We start from the raw sequence: 19,576 nt of genomic DNA, 5'->3' as shown, positions 1-19,576 counted from the left end.
CATCGTTTTCAGGGCTGCAGATCTCCTGAGTCCTGAGGCCCTCTTCTGGTAAATGGATCTGAAGTTATCACTGACTTGGAAGCGCCCATAAGTGATTCCTTGCTTCCTCTTGATAAGTAGTTGTCAGTGGTGCCTAAATCAGTAGTGTCCATCTGCTAAAAGATATTTCTAATAGACCTCTTTTTTCCACTTGCATGACGTGAGAAGGGAGTGAAAAAGAGGAGTGCAAGTACATGACTCTGTGTGGTAATTTGCACATAGCACAAGGTCCAGACTGTGAGTGATAGGTGGAGTGGATAAGGGTAATGTTATGAGTTAGCAGGTTGCAGAAAAGCAAAATTAATCTCAGTCCTAGTCTCTTGGTCATTTTGTTCTGAGTTTCAAGACAAGTTCCAAGTGTGTCATGCTTTTTTTTTTCTAAAATCTGATAAGCACAGTGTGGGGAAAAAGAAATAGCAGCACGGCTTTTCCTGAAATTTCCAAGGAAAGAAATAAAGTCTGATTTGTGCAGATAAAATCTCCTACCAAAGGTTGAAATGTTGTGGATTTACCTATTACTTTCGTAATAAATATCCTTTCCAAAAATGGAATTTTTCTTTGACTATTTTTTTTCTTTGACTTTTCCTATTCCTTTTATTTTTTCTTCATGTTTTCTGTTTCTGAATGACTATCTGTATCTCATGTAAATAGCTTATATACTTGTAGACTGTATTTTATGCATAATTTAGAATAATTTTGGTCCATGGAAAGAGACATTTAATTGACTATTTTAGGAAGCACTGTCCTTTACTGAAAGAACTCCTATACCTCTTCTACCTGAAAGCTGTCTTTGCACAAAAGAAAACTACATTACTCATGTATAGAATCATAGAATGCCGAAGGTTGGAAGAGACCTCAGAGGTCATCGAGTCCAACCCCCCTGCTCATGCAGGGTCACCTAGAGCACGTGGCACAGGGCTGCATCCAAGCGGGTTTTAAAGATCTCCAGAGAAGGAGACTCCACAACCTCTCTGGGCAGCCTGTTCCAGTGCTTTGTCATGTACAGTTATCAAATATTTAAAATCTTCAATTTCTGTTGTTTCTTTGATAAAGAGTTGTTTCTAAGACACACACACACACACACACACACACACACACACACACACACACACACACACACACACACAAAATCTCTGCAGTAAGAGAAACAAGTCAGAACCAAACAGCATACAAAATGAGTTCCAATGCTTGCGTTGGAGACATTTAACTAGGACTATGACCTTTAAAAAATGAAGTAAAAAAAAAGCCCAGAAGATGAAAACATGGGAATATGTGTTGTGAATATGTGGATATACTGTAAGTAACTCTGTAGCTGGTGAGCTAAAATTATCTTTTCTTTTTTCTTTTTTCTTTTTTCTTTTTTTTTTTTTTTTCCATTATAGGTTTTCTGAGTACTGGGGATCAAGCTGCAAAAGGCAATTATGGATTGCTTGACCAAATCCAGGCTTTGCGCTGGATTGAAGAAAATATTGGATCCTTTGGAGGCGACCCAAAAAGAGTTACTATTTTTGGATCTGGGGCAGGAGCTTCCTGTGTTAGTCTCCTGACACTTTCTCACTATTCAGAAGGTAACGATCTTAGGAGCAGAACAAAGTAGTTTGGTTATGATTCTTTTTAAATCCAGTGTGCTTTTTTTTTTTTTTTTTTTGACATTGTAGTGTAAAGCAAATGGCCATATAATGGCAGACCCTTGGAATTATGTGAAGTCTATAATTTTTGTGAAACATATTCTAGATATGCATTCAGATTAGTTAACAAAAATATTTTTGACATGAAGAAATAAAGAATGTTATTATATAATATATATAATACATAATACATAATATAATATTATAAATCTTATGCAAAAATTTCTGTGAGCAATATGCAAGATTTATTACCATTCTCCACTGACTGTTCTATTAAAGAATTTGCCCTAATTACAATGGAAAAAAGCAACGACTTTTATAACTTAATCAGATTCAAAAATAATTTCAAATCTCATAAGTAGTGTGTGAACCTACAAAAAGGTCTTAATATTTTTATAAGTGTCTGAGCTGCGGGACTACTCTCTCTCTCTCTCTCTCTCAAAGAAAAAGGATAGATACATACATATATATGTATGTATGCACATGTACACGCATACAGCAGCAGCACTGAAATTTTCCCTGTATGTGCAGGGCATTTGGACTGGATGATCTCTAAAGGTCCCTTCCAATGTTAAGGATTCTATGATACTATGATTAAGAATTCTACGAATCATACAGATTCTTATTGGTATGGTGAGCTCTGTAAAGAACTAGTAAAAAAAAGACAAGACCAAATAACTGCTATGTTTATAAATCTCTGCTCCTTCTATTATATTAAACATCTGGAAATCTATGTCAGAAGGCTAGGCTGCTGCAGGCATTTGTAGCAGAGCTACTACTAAGAACACCTTACTTGGAAGCATGTAGAATTATCCTTGAGACTTCAATGTACTGATACAAATAGGATGCATTAAATAACTGTTAAGTAAGTCATGCCAAGAGCATAGATGGAGCAGTGAAAAAACTAACTGCAGGACTGAAATTTTGTAGTGTGTGCAGTAAGTAATCATCACAAAGGTATTTCAACCAAAGCCATTTTTCCCTATAAATGCTTCACTTTTTTATGTTTCTGCTGTCTTAGGCATTTCAAGAGTTCATCATTGGAAACTATGTGCAAAAGAGACTCATGTATTTTAACTTAAGTATAAAATGGGCCACTTTAGCGATCCTACCGAGTAAAAAGAGGTGGGACAGATTCACCGGTAGATATTTTTCAGTACTCTGGTGACATAAAAGAGCTCTTCAGTTTGTATCTTTGGTCTATAGAAAACAACCAGAAAGGACCATTGAATTTAGTCCTATTCTCTTAAAAAAAAACATATTTTAATTAAATATTAAAAATAAATAGCAATATAAATATTAAGTTTAATATGTATAAAATAATTATATTTTATTTATATAAAGTACACATATAGACACTGCTAACCAAATAAAAATAAAAATATATATACATATCCACAGCCATATGGATGGTAATGAAAAAATGATGACAGAGCAGAATACCTAAGCCTATTAAATTGATTTTAATACAGGAGATGAGGAGATTTTTCAAATTATATGATGCACAGCTTCCATGAAGGAAATGAGAGTGTAATTTTCATTTGACCTTTAAACTACTGAGTGCATTTATGAGAATCATTTACATGGAGAAGAAAATATGATTGCTTGTAGCTGCCACTCCTTTAAAGAAGAAAGTTTTACAGCACTATCGATGTTATAAAACTAGGAGACTTCCATTAAGAAAGCTACATTAAAAGCATGAGTTTTATTGTTCAAACAGCAGCTTGAAACCTTCATGCTTTCTGTGCATGAGCACTAAGAACAAAAGACATTTTAATTAGTAGGCTCTTGGAGATGCTATAGAAGGGGAGAAGTGAATGGAATATATGGAAATTCAGTTGAATTATTGAAATTTGTATACTCTAGGTATCATACAATCAAAGCATTCTTTGCCTAGAGAAAGCTGCTTTTATTTATTTTTTAAATATAATTTAATTTGTATTTAAAAAATTTGCACCTGCAGGTTTGTTCCAAAAAGCAATCATACAGAGTGGAACAGCCCTGTCCAGCTGGGCAGTGAACTATCAGCCTGCCAAGTACACTCGGATATTGGCAGATAAAGTGGGCTGCGACATGCTAGATACTACTGATTTGGTTGAATGCCTTCGGAATAAGAACTACAAAGAACTCATTCAACAGACTATCACTCCAGCCACATACCACATTGCCTTTGGGCCCGTGATTGATGGAGACGTGATTCCAGATGACCCTCAGATTCTCATGGAGCAAGGGGAATTCCTAAACTATGACATAATGCTGGGTGTCAATCAAGGCGAAGGTTTAAAATTTGTTGATGGTATTGTAGACAATGAAGATGGTGTTTCACCCAATGACTTTGACTTTTCTGTCTCCAATTTTGTGGACAATCTATATGGTTATCCAGAAGGGAAAGATACTCTGCGAGAGACTATTAAGTTCATGTATACTGACTGGGCAGACAAAGAAAACCCTGAAACAAGACGGAAGACCTTGGTAGCTCTTTTTACTGACCACCAGTGGGTTGCTCCTGCTGTGGCCACCGCTGACCTTCATGCCCAATATGGATCTCCAACATATTTCTATGCATTTTATCATCACTGCCAAAGTGAAATGAAACCAAGCTGGGCTGATTCAGCTCATGGTGATGAAGTCCCTTATGTATTTGGGATTCCCATGATTGGTCCCACAGAGCTGTTCAACTGCAACTTTTCCAAGAATGATGTCATGCTCAGTGCAGTAGTAATGACGTACTGGACAAACTTCGCCAAAACTGGGTATGTGTGACCTCCAGCATTCCTTTTCCTTGATAACAAGCTTCTGAAATATTCAGTGTTGTACAGCAGTGCATTCAAACACTGATCTCTCTACAGTGTTACAGCACTATTCGAGGCAATATGTAACTGGGTCTTATTCATATTTAATAGTTTTTTAACTGGTGTGTTCCTTCAAACTATTTTCTTTCACTAGATCAGCAATAAGAACAATGCTCTGTAGCTTTGATTAAAAAAATAGGGCAATTATTATTGAAAATGCATGTTTCTGAGACAAAAGGCTAACTAACTAACTAACTAACTAAGTGTTTCAGCACTAACATGCTGAAAATCAGAGAATATGTCTATTACTTGAAAAGGAGCCATGAAGCAGATAGCACTTATTTTGTTAGAAAAATAAGGAAGTTTTAAGGGACTTTCATGGGACTGAGAACTCAGGAAAGATGTGAATCAGAAAGAGAGACACTGGAAAGAATATTTCCTTTGAAAGTTATAAAGGCAGTAAGAATTAATTTGCTAGAATCAAGAAAAGAGTCATATATAAAATATGTTTCCAGACAGTTAAAAAATTAAAATTTAAATTATCAAAACGTTAAGGACATGAATGTTTTGCTGCAATGGAGTTGTAAACATCAAGGAAAGAATCCTCAAAGCAGCTTAATATGCAAGTCGTATTAATAACTTATGTACTCTAAACCCCCTTTCTGTAGCATTCTTCTAAAGAGTATTGCAGTGCTTTGCTTGAACAGCAAGGGCTTTATTGTTAACCTTGAGTCTTCAGTACTGAATTAAAATAAAGATACTTGTAGCATAAAGGGGCTGTAAATCTTTCCAATGAATGTTTAATGGCAGGATTGGGCTCTGGAAACTGCAGCTTTACTGCAGTGCAGTGAATGGTATGTAGCAATATAAGAAAAATTCAGCATGCCTAGTGTTCTAACACTCACGGGATTCAGCAGCTCTAGCAGCTTTTAATGAATCCAAATGACATTCTAGCAAGGGAGATTTTGCAGTCTTAACAAAAAGCTGGGGCATGAATTGAGTGAAAAAAAAATCAAATGCCTCAGATCACTTTACAAGACAAAAAGAAACCTTTTGTTTCACTGCATGCTAGATGAACAGGTACTTTTGCACGAAGAAATCTCACTGTAAAGCAACACAGAAAAGGAAGAGCAGGATGCTTAGATGTGTTGCACAACAAGCAGTTTATCAGTACTGGGATGAACAAGCTTCAGGGTGAAAGCTTGCTTTATGGACAAAGGATGTGGTATGCTGGCTGTATTGCAAACTGTGAAAGATGTTACCAGCATTCTGCCATTGTTATTGTGAATGGAAAATAGAACTACCGATTTTAGCAAATACCCAATTTAATGATTATAGAGTTGTGAGATCTTCACTGTGTCAATACTATTTACAATGTCTTTCTATATATTTTTTACACACACAAACACACACACACACACACACACACACACACACACACACATACATACACTTTTATATATTTTTATATTATCTTTTGTTCCCTGTAGAGTCACATTTAGGTGGTTTACAAGGCTGACAGGAACTTCTCACAGCCTCACTGCTATTTTTATTTATATTTATAAACAGCTACAAGGTATTGCTAATTGAAAACTAATTTCAGCAAGCTGTACATACCATCATCAAGTTCTCTGGCTATGAACCCATGATCACCCTATACCTGGAGAAACCGCAAATAGTTTGGGAGGACTATTAATCATTTCTGATGTTTTCTCATTGCCTGTTGGCACAGCAAATAGATATGAAACAGAAGTGGAGGATATATTCTGTTAAAAAATCATCCTTTTACAAATAGTTTGAAAGATGTGTCATTTATAAAAGACCTATATCTGTAAAATTTATATTGTTGCAAGGAAAAGAAAAGAGCAAGGAGAGGCATATTACCTCCTTTACCTCCTTTTTTTTTTTTTTTTCCTTCCTTCCTTTCTTCCTTCCTTCCTTCCTTCCTTCCGTCCGTCCGTCCGTCCGTCCGTCCTCTATTCCTTTGGTTTATATGAACAATAATTAATTGTTCTGGATAGTTCAAGAGGATACTAGGAAGTAAAGCATATTTAAAATTGCATTTACTTTGTGTCTCTGGTTCATTCAGTGTAAAAGATTGTAGCACTTAAAGGCACAGGAGATTTCCCTGGGGTAGTATCTCATCTCCTGTCTACCCTTCTAGGAGCAATTTGGAATCCATGTGTGTGCTCAGGTTCTCTAAGTCTCCAAAAGATTGATATAATTCAGAACTTTCTTAAATTATCATTTTATTTATCATTTCCCTCTTTATTGTGATATCACTTGGCTTGCTTTGTTTTCATACCCATAGCAACATGTACAAAAAAAATCTATTAGAAAAATGACAGAAGATTTATTAATTTATTTTAATTTCTCTAACATTCTTCCAATCTTGATGGCCTTCACACAGAGGCCATATTCAGGGACTTACTGAATAAATACTGCTCAGCTAGTGTATCTGAGCATCTATTCTTGATGGTCTGTGCTGAGCTTTTAACTGATATGCACCGCCAGCTGCTAAAAACAATGTTTAATGGGGCAACTGCCAAGGCTGGGTTTGAAGGGTAGGTCAATGCCCTAAAATCACTAGGTGTCAAGACACAGTACAAAGCACAGTGCTTTTATTGTGTTTTACTTTGAAGTCAGTTACTGAAGCAAATAAGAGGTGACAAATAAAGTGACTGTTTAATGTCAGATGGATCGTGTCTGAAATGAATACTGTGAATGCTGAATTTGCCAATACTCCATTTCTTACTTGCTAAGACTATGATTTTTGCATTCGCAATCATCTTAGCCTTTTCAAAAATATATGTTTCTGAAAACATGCATCAGTAATAGGAATGTAATTTGTTATAGAGTAGGTGTGAAAAACTGCATTTGGGATATAAAAACGACACAAATACATGGCTTTTGATTCCGCTATTTGCAAAATTATATATGACACCATATGAGGTGTGCTGAAAGCTGCCATTTGCTGTCAGTAGTACAGTCCTATCTGTAATGGTAATTTTATATGCTCAAATATTCTCTTAGGGCTGTGTTACAGAGGTCAGAGGGGAGTGAGCAACACAAGATGTTACATGCCAACCCTTCTGAAATATTCTTCCAGTTACACTGATGGAAATAAAGATTTGAAATCCCACACAATAAATATGAAGCCATGTTCTCTTTAGAGGCACCTATTTGGTTTCTGATACTTATCCTCTTGAGTAGTTACCTCCATTCATCCAGCTTTACTTCTGTTAGTAAGGAAATGATATAGTCCTAAAGGGCATATATTTGTTTTCTTTGTAATTCAGAGAAATTCTTCTGAATTACTTTAGGACCACTACTTCTGAAATGAAGTTCAGAAGATAGCTAAATAGATGTGTGTGTGTATATATATATGCTTTATATGCAGTTTAGCTTTCTAGTGGAAAATTCAGTGTCACATATGATTAAAATGTATTTTCAAGTCAATTCTTTGTGACCTCCTTTATGATACTTGCACTTCATCTGAAGACATTTCTCCAAAGGCAGTATGTGTTAGTCCATGTTAGTCAAATGAAACAGCACAGTTAAGGATTGACTCCCAACGTGGTTATGGTAGGTGACTGGGAGCATGGCAAGCAGTGAGTCATGGTGATAAGTGAATAAAAGCGAGCAGCAAAAAGTGTGCTCATGCACTGATATTTCAGGCAAGAATGGCTCTGTCATTATTAAAACATATAAAAGTACACAGGGAACATGAAGAAATTGTACAGTTCTTTCTCACTTTTTTTTTTTTTTTAATATGGAAGAAAGAGGACTTTTGAAAGAAAATAAATGATTAAGGAATCTTTTGGTGTCTTGGAGACAGACTTGATATCGTAGAATCATAGAATATTTCAGGTTGGAAGGGACCTCAGAGGTCATCTAGTCCAACCCCCTGCTCACGCAGGGTCACCCAGAGCACATGACACAGGGCTGCGTCCAAGCGGGTTTTAAAGATCTCCAAAGAAGGAGACTCCACAACCTCTCTGGGCAGCCTGTTCCAGGGCTCTGGCACCCTCACTGTTAAGAAGTGTTTTCTCAAGTTCCTGTGGAACTTTTGGTGCCTCAATTTCTGGCCGTTTCCTCTAGTCCTGTTGCTGGCCACCACTGAAAAGAGGCCGGCCCCCTCCTCCTCACTGCCTCCCKTGAGGTATTTATACACGCTGATCAGGTCCCCCCTCAGTCTTCTCTTCTCCAGGCTGAACAGGCCCAGCTCTCTCAGCCTTTGCTCATAGGGCAGATGTTCCAGGCCCCCGATCATCCTTGCAGCCCTGCGCTGGACTCTCTCCAGCAGCTCCACATCCCTCTTGTACTGGGGAGCCCAGCACTGCACACAGTGCTCTAGATGTGGCCTTACCAGGGCTGTGTATCGGGGGACGATCACCTTCCTCGACCTGCTGGAGACGCTGTTCTTAATGTACCCCAGGATCCCATTCGCCTTCTTACTGGGCCACTGCAATGCAGGGCACACTGCTGCCTCATGGTCATCTTGTCATCCACCACRACACTGAGGGGCCTCTCTGCGGGGCTGCTCTCCAGCAGGTCAAAATCCCTAATCTGTACTGGTATCCTGGGTTATTCCTCACCAAGTGCAGGACTCGTGCCCCTGTTGAACCTCATGAGGTTTCTAACCGCCCAGTMGTCCAGTCTGTCCAGTTCCCTCTGGATGGCAGCACAGCCCTCAGGGCTATCAGCTATTCCTCCCAGTTTGGTATCATCAGCAAACTTGCCGAGGGAGCACTCCAGCCCTTCATCCAGGTCGTTAATGAATAAGTTGAAAAGGACTGGACCGAGGACCGACCACTGAGGGAAACCGCTAACTACAGGCCTCCAACTGGACTCCGCGCCACTGACTACCAACCTCTGAGCTCTGCCATTGAGCCAATTCCTAATCCACCTCCCCGTCCACTCATCTATCCCACCCCTTCGGAGCTTGCCCAGGAGGATGCTGTGAGAGATGGTGTCAAAAGCCTTGCTGAAGTCCAGATAGACAACATCCACTGCTCTTCCCTCATCTATCCAGCCAGTCACTCCTTCATAGAAGGCGATCAGGTTAGTCAAGCATGATTTCCCCTTGATGAATCCATGCTGACTACTCCTGAGCACCTTCTTCTCCTCCGCATGTCTGGAGACGGCAGCCAGGATGAGTCATTCCATCACTTTTCCAGTGATGGAGGTGAGACTCACAAGCCTGTAGCTGCCCAGGTCCTYCTTCTTGCCTTTTTTTGAAGACCGGAGTGACATTGGCTTTCTTCCAGTCCTCCGGCACCTCCCCCGTTCTCCAGGACCTTCTGAAGATGATGGTGAGCGGATTGACTATGACATCCACCAGTTCCCACAACACTCTGGGGTGCATCCCATCAGGGCCCATGGATTTGTGGGTGTCGAGTTTCCTTAGGTGCTCTCTGACCCACTCTTCCTCTACTCAGGGCAAGCCTTCCTCTCCCCAGCTCTCTTCTTGTGTCCCTAGGGCCTGGGAATCTAGAGGGCTGCCCCTGACAAGCACAGAAGCAAAGGCGGCATTCAGCAGCTCTGCTTTGTCCGTGTTTTTCGTGACCAGGGTACCCACCCCATTCACTAGTGGACCTACGTTCTCCCTGACCTTCCTTTTGTTGTTGATATATTGGAAGAAGTTCTTCTTGTTACTCTTTATATCCTTTGCCAGATTCAATTCCAAATGCACCTTAGCTTTCCTTGTAGCATCCCTGAATATGTATGTATGAAATCCTCAACTAGCAAAAATTCTCATGGTCACATGGATTCCTGACATTGCCATAGAGATTGATGTCCATATTAGATGTCCATGTTTGCTACTCACAGCAATGATACCTGAAATAAGAAAGGTAATGTTAAACCTTGAGAAGAGCTGAATCAACATCTAGACCTCTGAAGAAGTATCATAAAACCTGTCACAGATTTTTTCAGAGTATGAGACTCAAGAGCAGTCACAAAAAATCTGGATGAGCTTGTAATAGCTGAAACATATTTTTTGTTGTTTTGTTTTTATGTAAAGAAATATCACATTGTGATTTATTGTACAGTAAGTAATTGTTCATTTGTTTATATATTAACTTCTGATGTAAATTTTTTTTTTTTTTTTTTTTTCTGTTTCTAGATTGGACTAATTATTATAGCATAAAGTGTAATTATAGTATAAATATAGTACAAAGTGTTACCATATTTTTAAATATGATTGTGATATTGCTTATTTTTATTTTTGTAGAGATCCAAACCAGCCTGTTCCACAGGATACAAAGTTCATTCACACAAAACCCAACCGCTTTGAAGAAGTGGCCTGGTCCAAATACAATCCTAAAGACCAACTTTATCTTCATATTGGCCTGAAACCCCGAGTTCGTGATCACTACCGAGCAACAAAAGTTGCTTTCTGGTTGGAACTTGTACCACACCTTCACAACCTAAACGAGATATTTCAATATGTTTCCACAACAACAAAAGTCCCCCCTCCTGACATGACATCATTTCCTTACGTTACCCGACGTTCTCCTGGTAAATTGTGGCCAGCCACTAAACGACCAGCGATGACACCAGCGAACAATCCCAAGCATTCAAAGGACACCCATAAAACCGCTCCAGAGGATACAACAGTCCTGATAGAAAACAAGCGAGATTACTCCACAGAGCTGAGCGTCACCATTGCTGTGGGGGCCTCCTTGCTGTTTCTCAACATTTTAGCTTTTGCTGCATTGTACTACAAGAAAGACAAGCGGCGTCATGAGACTCACCGGCGCCCRAGCCCTCAGAGGAACACAACCAACGATATTGCGCACATACAGAACGAAGAGATTATGTCCTTGCAGATGAAACAGCTGGAACATGATCACGAGTGCGAATCGCTGCAGGCTCATGACACTCTGAGACTCACCTGCCCGCCTGACTACACGCTGACATTGAGAAGGTCCCCGGATGACATCCCGCTCATGACTCCCAACACCATAACCATGATTCCAAATACATTAACAGGCATGCAGCCTTTGCATACTTTCAACACCTTCAGTGGAGGACAAAACAGTACAAATTTGCCCCATGGACATTCCACCACTAGGGTATAGCTTGACCCTTCCCCCTTTTACTCTCACAAGCCACTTGGAAGAAATTTAAAAGGAAAAAAAAAAAAAGAAAAAGAAAAAGAAGAGGATAAAAAATAATAACGAATAATACCACCTGTAGACCACCTTGTCAAAATATAAAATAAAAGAGAAGGACAGTCATTATTTTCTTACTGCTCCTTCCCATAGAAACACTCTAATATTAAAGATCAACCACAAACCCTGTGAAATGTGAAACATGTACATTGCTATTGCGATACTGCTTTAAGATCTCAACCACTTTGATTGGAAGTTGAGGCCAGAAGAAGTCATTTAAAATAATGTTTTGAGTGTCACAAGCAAAGCAGAATCTCCTGGAACACAGAGCCAGTGACTGTACATACTGTGTTTTTTTTTTTTTTTTTTTTTTTTTAATAAATGAAATTTAAAAAAGGTTCTTTATGTGCCATATCATGAATGGCCCTTGTTAAAACAAAGACATCACCATGGGCTTTTACCCAACAATTGAAGCTGTAATCCAGAAGGGGGAAATAGAATTTTATTATTAAAAACAAAAAAGAAAAAAAAAGAGGAGGACTGACTATGCAGTAAAATACGTATAGTTCTGTGCAAAGAGATGACTTGCCAGCCTGAACTATATTTAAAGAAACTTTGTAAAAATGTACATAGCTGTGAGTTTAAAAACAAAAAAAGAAGAAGCTTTTATTGATGTTTTCAGTTTGAAAAGAGCTTTTAGAAAGATTGTGCATTCAGTTGTGACCTATGTGTATATACATTAGTCATATCACCTCTGTTTCCTCCAGGCCCAGAGGAGGATTTTCTTCTTAATTACTAGAGGTAAACAAAGACATGAGGTTTTCTAACATGTTTCATTTATACCAGGCCATGGCGTCATGCAGAGGATACAATTGTCTGTGTGACCTGYGTATTTGTCTTACAGGTTACACTAGTGCATGTTAAAGCCTTCATAGGAGATTGTTGTTCTTTTTTGAAATGCTTTTCTTTTTCCTATAATTTAATTTGTGTTATCCTTCATGAATTTACAACACAGCAATGAATCAGAAAATGGAAAAAAAAAAAAAAATACTATTTTAAGCTTGTTGAATTGAACCAAGAAATATTCAATAATATTTCAAAGAGTCCAGTTTGTAGTTCTTGATTACTGTGATACGTTAGGAAGAGTTTTGTGCCCTGAAACAAGCAAAGAAAGCCTGCTTTTCGGTCAGCCTTTCCAAGGAAAAATAGCTCTATCTTCACCAGCAGTTGCAGAAAAATCTGAGCTGAGAAAGCTCCTTCTCAGCTTGGCTAAGCAAGGGAAAAAATGCAATGTGAAGGTGTGGGAATGGTGTCTGGCTGATTGTCTATTTTTTTTAAGTGTTTAGAAGTGATCGGTGTATAAAGAATGGCTCTGTCCAGTATTTTGGTTTTCTGTTTGAGAGCATACCTGTCAGAAAATGCCAGTTTTGCTGATCTATTGTATACACAACAGTCCCATAATCAGCGAACGCAAGGTGAGAGAAGCAGAGAGATCATTGGATGTTCTATGTCTGAATCTGTCTGCAGATTCCAGAGCATCACAAGCCTGATTGGTGTAGTTTGTTGCTGATTATTTCCTTCTGCCCTTCCTTAATTGGAAAACTGAGGGCCAAGCACATCTATCCAACAACAACAGATTCATATAAACAGCTGATTTGAATGTGAAAAGCTAGGAATAGGTTCTCACAAATGAAGGTTGCTTTATATTTTGTCTTAGAAAGTTGCTGCATCATCAAGAGAGAGTAACCAAAGATATTTGAACAAAATTGGTCTGCACTTGAACATGATTATCCAGATATATTTTATATTATTAATTCACAACTAAACTGCATCAAATATCGTATGTCCCATACAGAATCTAACACAAGATGCCTTGTATCTCATTTTGATTTCTATTCTTCTTCTTCTTTTTTTTTTTTTTTTTTTGATAAAAGGCTTTGAAATATTCATCCTGAAATATAAAATCATAGACAAGGTGATTCACTGAGGTCTGTTCATCAGCACAACTCCCATGTTATAGCAGAGAGTAAAACATATACCAAAAGAAAGAAAGAAAAAGCAAGAAAATGACATGATAAAAATGCAACTAGTAGCTGATATAATTCTGTATATGTGATAAACGTATTATACCCTTGACCTGGATGACCAGGTTGAAATTTGAAGAAGAAACAAGCCCAAAGTACAAATAGTAGCAAATAGAAAACTGTCTTTTTCACTGATCCATCGCATCATGTTGATTAATGCTAACTCTATACCAGGCCATTTCCACCACCTATGTAATGCCTCAGCTCAGATGCAGCAGTTTATGACTCTTTAAAAATGAGGGAAAAAAAAGAACAAAAAAAGAACAAAAAAAAAAAAAAGAAAAAAAAAGGCAATGATGCTTAGCATCATAATCAGTTGGATATGTTTGTAATGTGAATTACAGTATTTGTTTAGTACTTCCAATTGTCTTCTGCTAGCAATATGTACAGTACTGTGTCAGGCTTGTGACATTTGGGTTAAAAAAAAAAAAAAAGAAATCCTGTAAGTGAATGATTTTAGCTTTTAAAAGTAATTACAATCAAGTTGATTTAATAATTTAATACATCCCAACCAATGTATGATTTATAAAAGGAACAGATTTATAGGGTCTTCATGGAACTCTATAATACTGATATCAAAACACACTTTTCAAACTGTAAAAAAAAAAAAGTACCTTCCCAGGCTTACATTCTTGATCTTAAGAGGCACGCAGGGTTTAATGGTTTCTTTTGTTATTGTTTTGCATTTTTTTTTGCCTTAAGTAATGATAGAAGATATATATGGCTGGACACATATGTATAAACTTTTCAGCAGCATTTTTAATAATAAAATATCACAGTATTTTCTAATGCTTTGTGCAAAGAACTACGTGTTCATCCTTTTTTTTTTTTTTTTTGTAGAAAGTCTTTCAGAGGTGTGTTTTCTCCCTCATCCCCATTCCATTATCTATTATAAACAATGCCTTGACACACAGTATTCAAATGTTAAAGTAACAGAGGTTGCACTTTTAAGTTATTGGGTTATCATGGCTTTTGTAGTTCTGTAAGCCTTCCAATAAAAGGAAAGAAGCTCAGACAATGAAGATATAAGAGAATAAGCTCCATATATTTATTATCTGTATGCACTGCAACTCCCATTGAACTAATGATTTAATTGTTCTGTTAGTATTTTCTATAGCACTGAAAGAAAGCTTAGGTAAGCAGCTTTCCATATTTGTGTATTGCTTAGTAGCTGAAAAAATGTACCTTCCAAATTTATGAACAGAATAATTCAGATAAGTATAGTACATTCAGCCTCCATAGGTAACTATACTTTCATTTTATATTTAGACTTTAGATAAATAAAGAGTTTTGTTAGAAAAAAATATGTAAGAGTAGCAATACATATTTGTTACTCATATATATTTAAGGGATCTACATATTTTGCAGGTACGTGAATGTCATTCTTCCCCAAGTTGAGTAAGCAATTGCAGTTTCTTCTTTTATACTAATAAATTCCATTTGTCAACTAAACCTCCTTTCACTGGAAAGTTGCATAGATATTTTGGTGATTTGGGTTGGGTAATGTTTGCTTTCTGTAACTATTCTGTTGAATAGAGGTACTAACAATAACGTTTGATGAATTTTGAGAATATTATTGAAGAGTATTTGCAAAAAGCAAATTCTAAATGATTCATATCAAGCTTTTGATATGAAGAATCAAGCTTTGAAATAGAAACGTATTATGTGCCTACTGACCTAATCAAACAGCTTGAATTTTGAATATTGAATTTGTATATAGAGCTTTTGCAAATAAACTGCAGATTTAGAATTGTTCATTAAATATGTTTAATTACAGTTACGCTCAGAAAATTCACAGCTTGCTTTGAGGAAATTCATACACAAGAAAAGAACCTACAGTTGTGTCATTTCTGTGAACTGTTCACCTTAACTGCTTGGTGAACTCAATAAATCACCTTCCTTTCAGTTAAACAACTTCACATTAAAAAAAAAAAAAAAAGAAAAAAAGTCAGAAGTCTGTTCATGCTAATCAAGTATTGTGTTGTTTTCTTTTTTACTGTCTGAAATATAAATCTGCAGATTAGTATGTTCCTATTTGCACTTTGCTAAAAGAGGTTTTTTTTTTATATTTAATAACACATAAAATCAGATGACATTATACCATGACAATTATGTGCTTGTCTCAGATTTGTAGTTTTACATTCATATTATTTCTTGTCAGCTATTCCTCATATTTTCATCTATGACTCTTTGACATCATAAACCTCATCATCCTGAATCTCTCCAAAGGCCATTAGTAGTTGGTAAAAACTGAGAAATTTTGTTAGAAATTATGATATTATGCATTCAATATCATAATGTATTAATATGCTTATTTGCACTTAGATTTAGATTAAACTGAAAAGCAAAACATTGACTTTTTATCAATGCAAATTAAAATTATGGGAATTGGAAATGTTTAGACATCTGGTCTGAGCTACAGCATAATAAACAACATTTCACTTTGGAATTGAGTTTTGATTCAAACCATTTTGTTTTGTATTCAGCTGTAGCCTCCAAGCTTCTCACTATTTCTTCTAAGAGGTATAACTTAGGTTTGTTTTTATGCCTTTAATGGATATGTTTTTAGTTATAGTTTTAGGCATACTCTTTCTGTCTTTTATGGCCCACTCAGGCTACTTTACCTCAGTTATACCCGGCTCAGTCACGGATGGAATAGATGCAATTTAAGCCATGAAGCCCAGACCACAGACAGAGTTTTGTCTTAAACTAAGTGAACTGCAGCTTGCCTGGAACACTGTGGTAATCAAGGAGAACGTACACTAATACTGAAACAATTCAAACTGAAAATAAACATGAAAGAAATTGTGTGCATTCATTTTTTTTTCCAGTGGAAATTTGACAAATGTTGACAAAACCTACAACTTACTTCTTCATTTTCTGTCTATTCTCTTCAAATATCAGTCAGCAGAACATTTCCAGGCAGGTCTTGTCATTTCTGCTATGCCCATTTATGTAAATGAGAACTGAAATAGGAGATGAGCTTCTTTTTTCCCTCTTGAAGACAGGAAAGTTAAATTTCCTTCTAGACAAAGACCTTCAAATAGAGAAAACATAAAAAAAACCCTGCTACTATGTATTCTAAGGGATTAGATAAGGTTATCCAGATGCTTCAAAGTATTCCCATTCCCAAGAATATTGATTTGATTAAAAAGGGAAGGCCAGTCTCAGAATTGGTAGTAATTGACTGTGACTTTGATTAGAGAGAACAAGTATAATTGTTTCCAACAATCAAAGACCTAGCATGAATTTTATTTATGCTTAATTAAAAAAAAAAAGCACATTCTGTTTCCTCAGGTTTTGATGTCTGATACATCATGTCACAGGCATCACTCCTTATTTTTTTCTTGCATGTTTGTTTTCTATCACAACAGTTATGTTTGTCCCCGGATTTATTCCATTCTGTACTGTATGACTGTGAGAGAATGTTTTTCATCTGTCATTTTTTCCTGCTCTACTTTTAATGTTTCACTGGAAGAGTATTTACCTAACTGTCATCCTTGAAATGCATTGATTTCTATGTCTGTCTGCATTTCGTGACAGCCTAGCAGTCATGATTTGACATAGTGTTTGTCTTAGTGCATAGCATCAGCTTGGAGCCAGGTTGTCCTCTTATTCTGCTGTTTATATCATTCATTGTCAGCATTCATTTCTATTTGATATTGATATGGAAAGAAGGATAAATTAAAGTGGATTTTTATGCTATTGCATAACAACACTTCTCAGCCCTAAACACTTCTCAGGTCTGGTTTAGCTACAGCTAGTTAAGTTGTATCATCTAATCTCTCTCTATATATACAAAATTTCTAAACCCTTCATATTTATTAAACTTGCTCAAGAGTTCTCCAGTCAGAGCCAACAAATAGGCAGCACACCTTGTGTGACAAGAACGCGTATGTCAGTGAATAGTAACTCTCACTTTGTGAACAGGCTTATGCGATATACCTTGGAAAGCAAGATAAAATTACCATCTTGGTGTACAGAAATGTCATTATGTGGTATAATAACAAGGTCAATAAATAAGACCTGCAATAGCTGTAGTGGCTGAAAATCATCCTCTCCAATTCTGTAGTGATGGTTGTTTTGTAAGGGCAACAATGTGCAGATTTAAGTGAATAGCTTTATGAGTACTTAATATGCTTCTGTCACTGGATATTCCATATTAGAAACTAGTGCAATTTTCTGGATTTTAAGAAATTGAGATGATAATTGCAATTGCAATTAAAATCATTAAAAATTGCAATTCTTAATAGAATCTGTCATTTCAAGTATTCTTATAAACAGAAGCAGAGAAACCACAAGAAGAAGGATTTAAAATAAGTAGGAGTCAAATACAATCTGTTTCTAAGTGAATTTGACAGGTAGAAATGTCCTGATCTTAAGAGAATAGGTATATTCTGTAGAGGACCAATAAAAAAAATGAAGGACTATCTCACAGGATRCATTTTTGCACAGACTAGTTGACTGCATATAATGAGATTATAATGGAATTCCGAACAAAGATGTTATGTCATAATGCTATAACATAAGGGTTTAGAAATTTTGATTATCTCCTGTCCTCATCTGAATATTAAGAAGTATAAAATTAGATCCCTAGATGTTCTACTTCAGCTGGGCATTGGTGCTACCATGGTCAGTAACAAAGCAAAGTGAATGATACACTTGTGATGGGAAATGGCACAAGGCATCTGCTTCTCTCTCGTTTTCCTGATGCAGAAGCAAGAAGAGGGAAGGGCACTGGAATGGAATATGCTGTGGTCCAGGATACACTGGCCCTTAATCCATCAAAAATTACTGGCAGATTTTATATGTTAGAGGTTCCTCTAAACTGGGGCTGGGGCTGAGGAACAGAGAATAGCATTTGCTGCTGATTATTACAGTTTTTACTTTTCTGAATGTTATATAGGATAAAGCAGAGGATCAGGAGCCATGCACTCCCATCTTTTCCTAGGACTCAAGGAGAGTAAGACAAGAGTTAGACAATTTCCTTAGTCTTTTCTCAGTAGGGCTGCCAGCTGTAAAAGAGATAATGGAGAGATCTGGGGAGCAGTGCTCAGGGATGAAGTTGCTGGAAATGGGACAACATTTGCTTGTCAAGTGGGTTCCTAAGTCTTTAACACATTTCTCTTCCTGTTTATAATGGGTTTACTCAAAAAATGGTAATCTAATCCCCGACTCTAGATTCTGCACCATTAAATTAGTGGGAAGCTGGTAAAGAATGTGAGCAAAAATTATCAAATAAAAATGTCATCACCAAAAATAAAATCTCCAACATATGCAAGAAAAGGGATACTCAAAGTGGTTAGAATCTTGTGATATAGCTACAGATGTGTTATTACATTTTCAAAGTGAACAAAAATTTGATGAATACACTAGGATAAATTATCAAGTGTATGTGCACATGTGGCATTAGAATGGGGCATTTCATTTGCAGCAACTCTTGCTGCTTGAAAAATTGTGTTAAGTATGAAATTCCTGCTGTTCCTGCTGAGCCTATGGGATATGAGATTATATATGTCAAGGACATACGGAATAAGAGCCAGCAGCACCACACAGCTGAAGAAAACCAAAGACATCACTAATTGCCAGAACTTTGAACAGTCAAGACCCATAGAATCTGATATTCTCCAGCTCCCACTGAAACAAGGCTGTCCAGATCTTATGGATGATGAATTTTCCTATGTATGGCAGTTTCTTTTTCTATAATCTGACAGACAACATACACTTCTCTTTAACTTTTGCACATTCAAGAAATGCCCAGAATAAGGTGGTGTGAAGCCTGTTCCTGAGACACATCTAGATTGCATGTTGTGCAATGTCGTGCACTAACGGATTAAAATTAAAAGTTTAATTCTTCAAGAGAGTGGTAATATCTCACTGAATGGACAGACCTCTATGGAGTTAGTTTTGGTCAA

At 37.0% G+C, this 19,576-nt stretch overlaps 1 protein-coding gene across 1 annotated transcript; it reads left to right on the top strand.

Annotated features, from left to right (window-relative positions):
* Positions 1 to 1,417: 1,417 nt before the first annotated feature.
* On the top strand, positions 1,418 to 11,588 carry LOC112953976 (neuroligin-4, X-linked; the record flags this gene model as incomplete). The annotated part of the gene is made up of 3 exons (XM_026047106.1): positions 1,418 to 1,607; positions 3,631 to 4,420; positions 10,695 to 11,588. Coding segments are annotated over 3 exons (1,830 nt in total), but the record flags the coding sequence as incomplete, so codon positions are not given.
* Positions 11,589 to 19,576: the final 7,988 nt, after the last annotated feature.

The sequence above is a fragment of the Nothoprocta perdicaria genome, unplaced genomic scaffold (genome assembly GCF_003342845.1).
Source record: "Nothoprocta perdicaria isolate Ctin4 unplaced genomic scaffold, notPer1 scaffold_478, whole genome shotgun sequence".
NCBI lineage: Eukaryota > Metazoa > Chordata > Aves > Tinamiformes > Tinamidae > Nothoprocta > Nothoprocta perdicaria.
Note: the sequence above shows the minus strand (reverse complement) of the source record. Positions and strands in the feature narration are given on the sequence as shown.